At 45.6% G+C, this 8,330-nt stretch overlaps 1 protein-coding gene and 1 long non-coding RNA gene across 2 annotated transcripts in view; one reads left to right on the top strand and one right to left on the bottom strand.

The window, feature by feature from the left end:
- The window catches only part of LOC122377942, a 37,991-nt gene extending 29,661 nt beyond the window's left edge, over positions 1-8,330 (bottom strand). The window contains exon 1 of the mRNA XM_043358576.1: positions 8,086-8,330. Within this exon, the coding sequence (XP_043214511.1) occupies positions 8,086-8,142 (57 nt within the window). The 5' untranslated portion in view covers positions 8,143-8,330. The remainder of the gene's footprint in view (positions 1-8,085) is intronic.
- On the top strand, positions 559-4,387 carry LOC122377945. Its single transcript, XR_006255943.1, has 2 exons — positions 559-889; positions 3,801-4,387. It is a non-coding gene; the product is annotated as an uncharacterized LOC122377945 (long non-coding RNA).

Below are 8,330 nucleotides of genomic sequence, written 5' to 3' on the forward strand. Positions count from 1 at the left end.
CTATAATAGCCTGTAATGTAATATACCTGTTCCAAGGCAAAGCAAATTCTTTGTAGTTTGTAACGTTTACGTCTGAAAGAGACGACTTCTTGAAGAGGTGGTGCTAAAAATAAACTTTCATACTCCTAGACAAACGACCTGCTCAGCAGACACTTCACGCGTGAAGCCAAGCTGGCAAAGTAAAACAATAAAAATTCACAATACGTATGTGCAATAAAAACACCACACTTTACAGGTTGTAGGTTTCTACTTTCTAATTTTCTCTTTGGATCACGAGCGGTATAAATCGTGAAAGAGCTCTTTGTGCACGATTTGTGGCATAACGAAGCTCATCTAAAAAAAGCCGGTATTTATATACATAAGGTCCGATCAACAAGATGATTATAAAAACCACACCACTCGATGTATTTTGAGCTCCTGATTCCATATCTGATAGTTATTCATGGCGCAACCAAGTTTTAAAGCAACTGCGCAATATTTACCGTCGCCGCCGGCCACCACCCCAGAACACCCGCCGTCAACGCACTCCACCAGCCGTTGGCGCCTGGTTTGCGCCACGTGAGGGGTGCGGTTATTTTTTCTCATCTTAGTTTGCTATTTTGGCGCGATTTTGACAATTTCTGGCGCATTCCACTTATTTACTTTAGCGGCCATAGGGCAATGGTTTACTAACGGGAAATGTGATGAATTGCAGCAGCAATTCTTGGAATATAAAGAAGAAGTGAAGCAATTATGATGCCTATTATTTTTTTATAATGACAGAAGGAACGTGGAAGAAAAACATTCATTTTTTGCAGCATGTGAAAACAAGGAAATAGAATGAAAGAAGGGCTGCTATGAGTGCTACTTTTCATGCGCCTGAAACCAGCCACCTCATCATCATAGCATGGTAATGATAGTTTAAGTTTATGTTAAAAAAGAATAGGAGGAGCTGCTGCAAAGGTGATGCCTCAAAGCCATTAAGTCAAGTCAGGCATGCTCTTACAGACTGAACGTTCAAGTTTCGAGACCCCCATCATACTGCTCCAGTGGATGTGCAATTTCAGATACTTTGTTTATTTTTTGTGGCATAATATCAGATATCTAGAAAGTTTTTTGCAAGTCTGGTGATGACTGATTGACTGATAATTCAAATAAGTGATGTAGTAAAATTAAGTTGAGTGGGTACAAGTGCTTTTTTTCTGTAGAAGAAATATTTGATTTGATTTTTACTTTGCTTACATGCTGTCATTATCATAATTGCCTCTATTGAGCTGGGTATTTCATTATGTATTGAACTACCGAATTTATATTTGAAAATTAGGTATTTAATCCGTAATCAACGAGCATTAGGCTGCATGGTAGTAGTCGAGCTTGTCAAATACCTAAATGTTTTGCTCAGAAATTGTTTGCTTTATTGGTTTCTTGAGTTTCACCAGATAAAGATACAAGGTTGGCTGATTTGGTGTTAGTTATCCATATTAAAGTGCACTGTTTGTGACAAGATTATGGAAATTGTAACCTCAATAATGAAATTTCATGCTGTCAAAGCTATGAGATGTTGCATTGAGTTTGAAATCAGGCAAACATGGATTGAAGCTGCTTTATAAAAAAAACTGTTTTTTAGTAACTTTCACCCACTGGCGGTCGCAGCCGCTGGCAAAAGGGGGGGCCAAAGTCACACTCGCGGGACATAACATTTATGCGTCACCGGATGGGGGGGGGGGGGGTGATCGGCTAATTTTTTACGCCCACGAGGCGCCCAAAAAGTTGGCATTACTTATGCTTCATACACCTCATTCTTGCGTGAAATCTTTAAGCTCAATTTAAGGCAAAATCACCAGTTCCATTTCCCGTCCCACGGTGTTTCCACCGGTCGGGCCACTGCACCATGGCGACGGATCGATGTAGCATATACTGGAAGGTCGGGCACGCGGATCGGATTCATGACCTTACCACTATAAAACAATCCGGAAAAGTACAGATACTTCTTGTTTTGAACAAGCATGTGAAACCCAGAGAGCATTTTCAAACCATGACATTTACCCATATAGATGTGTAGCGGCGGGAGAAAGTAGGTACACCGACCTCTGGAGACCCCCAGCCCCACAGGTTCCTGGTTTTCAAAATTGGCATCTGAGGGCCGCGCGCGACTCGTGCGGGGCTTCGCAACGGCTCTATTGGGGCTCGGCTCACTCAACCTGTCTTATAGTCCTACTGCTAAAAAGACTGGCCCTGAGCCCTAAGGACTTCATCAGTCTCTGCCAGCCCCACACACCGGCTCATGGGGTCCCGACGTCGAAATATGAGGGAATCTGCGCGGGACCATCAGGACGTAAAGTAATCTCGATCAGGACCAACGTAAGGCTGTGCAGGAGTCTGTGTGAGCCCTGTGATCTTCAGAAGCCCACCCACGTATGTTTTCACTTAGAGGCCAGTTTAGGGCCCTCAGAGACAAGTACAGGGCCTGCAGACTGCAAAGGCCAGTAGTTTGAGACCATCAGAGACCGAGTTGGGCTCTCAGAGGCTAATGTGGGTCCTTACTCATTACAGGCCAACAGGGGCCCTCAGAGGTCAGCGTGGGGCCCTAAGAGACCGGCATGAGCCGTCTTTGGACCCCAGAGGCCAGCAGAGGGCCCTCAAAGGCCAAGATGGGCCCTCCTCAGAGACCAATACAGGCCCTTCGAGGCCGGCATCGGGTCTTCAGCAGCCAGTGCCGGGCCCTCATTGGCACCTAAATGTTCGTCTTGGGGCACCAGAGACAGCAACAAGGCCATTAGAGATCGGTGTGAGACCCTCAGACGCCGGTTGGGGCCCCTGAGGCCAGTTAGGGACCCTCATATGCCAGATGTGGGGCTTCAGAGGTCGATGTGGGCTCTTAGCGGTCAACGTGGGCGCTTGACCACCACTGAAGTTCAATCAGAGGTCAGCGTAGGACGCTCAAAGACCGGTGTGGGAGCTATATTAGTAGCTGGGCGTGGTTTTTTTAGCCTCGTGACGATCGAATCAGGGCCAGGGCCCCATACACCTATGGGGGCCCATCGGTTGCTTGAGGGGGGGGGGGCAAATGATATGACTGCCCCTTTATGTGCTACATACTAGCTCATGCAAACTCTATGCAGGCCCCGGAGGTCCCACGCTAATCTTCAAGAAACCAAGCCGGCATACGGCGTCACCACCGGGCTTGAGGTGCACCGCAACAGCCCATGAGGTCTTACTTTAGTGTCGTAGAGCCACGCTCATTTGGCAGGGCCCACCCGCCACTGCCGAAGAGGGTCTCATGCCAGCCATTGCTACGAGAGCCTCAAGTAAACCCACGCTGATATTCCATATAAGATCCGGCCTTACTCGTGAACCGGTGCCAGCGACGCTGACCGCCAAATTGACAGAATGCGAAGCTGAGTCCACTCATGAGTAAAATTTACGTCCTTTGATGGCGCTAGAGAGAAAATGAAACATACAAAAAGCTTTTCTAGGACTTTTGTTCGATCTGAAAGGTGGGGCCAAAAGATAGTATGGCCCCACCTTTCAGCACCAAAGGGGGGGCCATGGCCCCCGTGGCCCCCCCCCCCCCTGGGACCGCCTATGCTTTCACCTCATAATTTGTATTTAACTATTTAATATCAGAATGGGAGCAAGGCTGAATCACAATTATCTTTTGGGAAATGCTCTACAATACTGCATTGTTTTTATTTCTGTGGCATAATTTTGAACCTAATTCAAAGACTTACTTTGAAACTACACCAGAGACCTAATTCTCTGGTGTTGCAAGGAAATGTTTTGCATGATTTAGCTTAACAGCATAACTTTTATTTTCTCAGTTGCATTGGAGCTCTGCTGGAGTTTGCTGATGACAGGATGCTGAAGGGCTGAAGCTGGTAGCTCTGGCAGGAGTCCAGTGTCCACCAGCTCAAGATCCGACGCCGCCGTGCGGCACTCCGCGGAGACGGGGACGGCGGTCATGATTGAAGCCACCGCATTTCCCGCCTGGATTGTCCGGTCGGAGACTGGTAATCCCTCCGGTGAGCCGCACACCGTGGAGCTACTGCACCGCGCGTGTCCACCCGCAGCGCAGTGCCAGCAACGGTGCCGTGAGTGCGACATCTGCGTGCATATGACGCAGTGCGACTGTCCCGACTCGCGGCTCAGTGTTAACTGTCAGTGTGACAGTGCGGCTCGCGCTCGTTTTAGCGAGGTGCTCTGTTGTATATAACCACCTTGATGAAGACCTATATGCTGCCGCTTGAGTTTCAATGTACAGTTTTATGCATCAAACTAGCGTAAGTAAATGGCTGTCAGAGGTCAATTTGAAGCGCAATTAGTACCCATAACCCAGCTGGGTTGAGCGAGTCATGTGATTAGTCCCGATGAACGTACTGTTTCGATGTCGTCAGTCGTAGACTTTTGTTAACTATTCGTTTCGGAGCTCTGTGTTGTGTTGTTCGGGATCGCAGTTGTTTGAGCAGTTTGTTTTATGCGTCGTACGCTGACAGAACGCTGGTCGTACACGAGTCATGTGTTTCCTTTCGCCCCTAATGAGTTACTGTGGTACTTATGCAGTTGGAATGTGTCTCGAGACACTAACTGGTCGCACTTGGTTGTGAAAATGACACTAGCTGGTCGCATTTGGTTTCAAGCTGCGCTTGGAAATGGTGCAATTTTATTTGCATTTTGCAATGCAATATTATTGCCGTATTGGTAGATAGTGTCAGAAGTTGGCCATTTGATGCGTTGTCACTTGTCAGACGCTGTTGCCTTAGTACTGACAAATTGATGGGCCGCGTTTGTGTTCCTGTTAAGAAACGGATATCAATATAAGGTGATTCAGAGCTAGGAACCTGAATGCATTCGTTCAGACTTTTCATTTTATGGGGATGCACTGTTTCATGAGCAAGAACGAGCATGGCTCAGGTTGAGCGAAGCACAATCGATATTTGTTATCGTGTTTGTAGACTGTGGCCACATTTAGGGGAGAGTGGGGCAAAGCGGCCACCCGGGGCAAAGCGGCCACCCATCGTTTTAGCCCTTCATAGCTGGCGTCAGTTCCACTTTATGGTTTCCAATTATACCTCTCTTCACGGTCGTTCGAATGAGCCAGACCGGGGTTTCAGGCCCATCACCATTGTTCTGTGAAACACGGAAAAGCATTTCTTGCCAGGTTACCAACTATGTTTACAATTTTTAAATGTTATGTTATTCCATAACCGTTTGGAATTTTTATAAGCGTTCTTGTCCATGCATTGCATGGTTATCGTAAATGTGTTCTACCAATTTTAATGTGTTTTATCCCACTAATAGCTAAGCTGGAATATTTTGTCTCGGACGGTATGCGCGGGGCAAAGTGGCCGGGGCAAAGTGGCCACCCCCAATTGGCCATAAGTTGTTTCTATCTGGATAAAAAACATTATTTATATTCAAATGTGTCGTCATGCATTCATCTTGGCCACTTTTCAGTTGCATGAGCTACCAAATAATGCAATTAAATGTTGTTTCATGAAAATCCTTTCTTTGTTTACCTACAGGTGGAAGATGATAAAGTAAACATCCATCCTCGCTTAAACCTTGTCACCATCAAATACCCTAGTCGTACATGAGGCAACTATTTTGTTTCTCATATCGGGACTTGAGAAGACGCCGGTGGCCGCTTTGCCCCAGGGTATGGGGCAAAGTGGCCAATATGCATACGTTTAAAGTTTTGTAAATATCTTCCATATGTAAACGCCTTTGGAAACAAAACGCAGTTGAAATAAAAGGCAACTTAATAGGGATCACATTGGTATAGAAAGAATCTTTCCAAGTTTAAAAATCAAGCGTTGGCACCGTGAGAAGCGTTAGGGTGGCCGCTTTGCCCCACTCTCCCCTACATCACTATTCAACTCCACGCACCAGCATTATTTAAACTGCTTGAACCTATACTTCATTTCGCTAAATTTCGGGGTCGTCAACCTACCGTCCGCGGCCGTTACGTTTGGCCAATATCTAGATTTTATACATATTAACTGGTTCACATAATCACAGCATGATGCCCCGGACAATTATTTATAATGAATGTATCCCAGTACCGCACAAACTGAGACTGAAACTGGACAACTCGCAGTCGAGGTTCAAGTTCATTATCTTCAGATGTTATGGCATGGTAAGTAAGTTGAAGACAATGGTCAGCGTTAGCAGTGCTAAGCGGGTATTATGAGCTTTCAGTTATTTCAATATTTCTTTAGGCTATTAGGTATTCTTGTGGTATCTCCTGTCAATTTTACACGGAATATATAGCATTATCTTATACAATCGCGGTAACTACATATTTTCTGCCGGTTACTGTTATTATCATTGATTCGTAATATTTCGCTACGAGCGTGGCTCGATTCACATTGTTATAATATTGGCATTCAAGATTTAAGAATAAACATCTTTTAATACATTCCAATTCCTTTAAAATGTCAACATGCAAAAAAAGTTCAAAAAATTGCAGCAGTTTTGTGAATAAAAAATAGCTGTAAAATAGGCCTGTAAAACTTCAACAACAGTGCGCCGAAAAACGTCTAAAAACGCGTAAACAAAAACTAAGATGTAAAAAAATAACTGCACCCCACGTGAGATGGATCGAATGAATAAACTCCAAGGTTGAGTGAAAACGTTACGCTATTCAATCTCATTATGAAAGTGACGTCATGAAAATGATCGTGGCGAAGCGGTGCAGTGCCGAAGGCAATGCCTTAGGAGAGATTACAGGCAATGGTAAGTCAAATATTTTTAGGTTAAGTGGTTGTGTATCTGGCCTCAGGCCGAAGGCCTGAGGCCTGATGCACAACCACTTAACCTAAAAATATTTGACTTACCATTGCTTGCAATCTATTCATGCGAGCAACCTTTTCCTTATCCCCGGGTAGGCAAAAATCAGTAGGTCAGGTTAGGTCAGGTTAGATTAGGTTCTGACAATTTTTGTCGTGTTTTTTTTCCTATCCTACCCAACAAAACTCCAATTTTTTAAACATTTTTTTCGTGTTTTGTTATTTTGACGTCACTTTCATCAAACAATTTGAATAGAGAAGAAGTAATGCTTTTTACATTTAAATTGCTTTTTGAACATTTTTTATTTATTTTTTATGTTCAAATAATATTATTATGATATCTTTTCTATCAAATATGCCTAATAGCTATGACCTTACGTAAACTTCTTTCCATTCGTACCTGCAATCTAGAGCAGAAACTTCCGTTTCCGTTTGAGCAAACTGGTTTGAACCAGTTTTAGCAGGTGCTTTCCAGTGCTTTCCGCTTTCCCGCCAGTCTGTTAGTTGGATCATGGCTTCCGTGCCGGGTGGTTCGTTGTGCTCCGGGTGCAAGTGGGAGGAATATGAACTAGTTTCAGTTGCGTACCGCAACGAGGAACGCGTCCAGCGTATTTTTCGAAACCACGGTGAACTAGATTAGAGGTAAGTAAATTTTATCTCTCCGATCCACTTCTCAAGCATAAATTTTACATATTCTTACGTTATTTGACATCCTGAATGTAGATAAGATGCTTACATGCGACGTAAAACAGTTCTACCATATTAAAAATATTTGCTGCCGTATTTGGGGAAATGTTGGGAACCGGGGTTTTTGGGTCGGGGAGGGAATACAATGCCGTAAGAATGGTCATGAAATTTGGGGAAAACTGTTGGGAACCGGGGTTTCTCTCCATACCCATAAACCCCGATCCCCCCTCCCCCACCCAAAAACCCCGGTTCCCAACAGTTTCCCCCAACTGTCATAACCATTCTTACGGCATTGTATTTCCTCCCCCACCCAAAAACCCCGGTTCCCAACATTTCCCCAAATATGGTAGCAAATATTTTTAATATGGTAGCACTGTTTTCCGCCGCATGTAAGCATCATATCTACATTCAGGATGTCAAATAACGTAAGAATATGCAAAATTTATGCTTGAAATATGGATCGGACTTTATGTAAATATTTACCAAAAAGCCTTTACGACAACCGCCGGCACCTCCGCTCTATATAACAGGTGTCCCATCTAGCCCTGTGGACAAAGGGGCGCTTCTCTCAGCGGAGACGGACAGCCACCAGCTCAGGTCAGAGCCTGTCTCGCTATCAGGTCACACTCACGATCTGCAGCAGCTTCAGGAAGCCGGACGGACGGCCCAGGACGCGGATGTTGGCCATGGCTGACGGCGGCAGAGACTTCACGGGACAGCAGCGGCACTGCGGAGACCTCGGTCCGGCGGCGGCGGGGGTCTGCGTACGTTTACCGTCTGCCACGCCCGCGCGGCTTTCGGCACCCGGCCAACAGTGGCGCCCCTGGCGGCGGCGCGTTAAAACGCCCGGGAGGGCCGCGCCGGTCCACTGCCGTG

Source organism: Amphibalanus amphitrite, unplaced genomic scaffold (genome assembly GCF_019059575.1).
Source record: "Amphibalanus amphitrite isolate SeventyFive unplaced genomic scaffold, NRLGWU_Aamphi_draft 000053F_arrow, whole genome shotgun sequence".
NCBI classification, from domain to species: domain Eukaryota; kingdom Metazoa; phylum Arthropoda; class Thecostraca; order Balanomorpha; family Balanidae; genus Amphibalanus; species Amphibalanus amphitrite.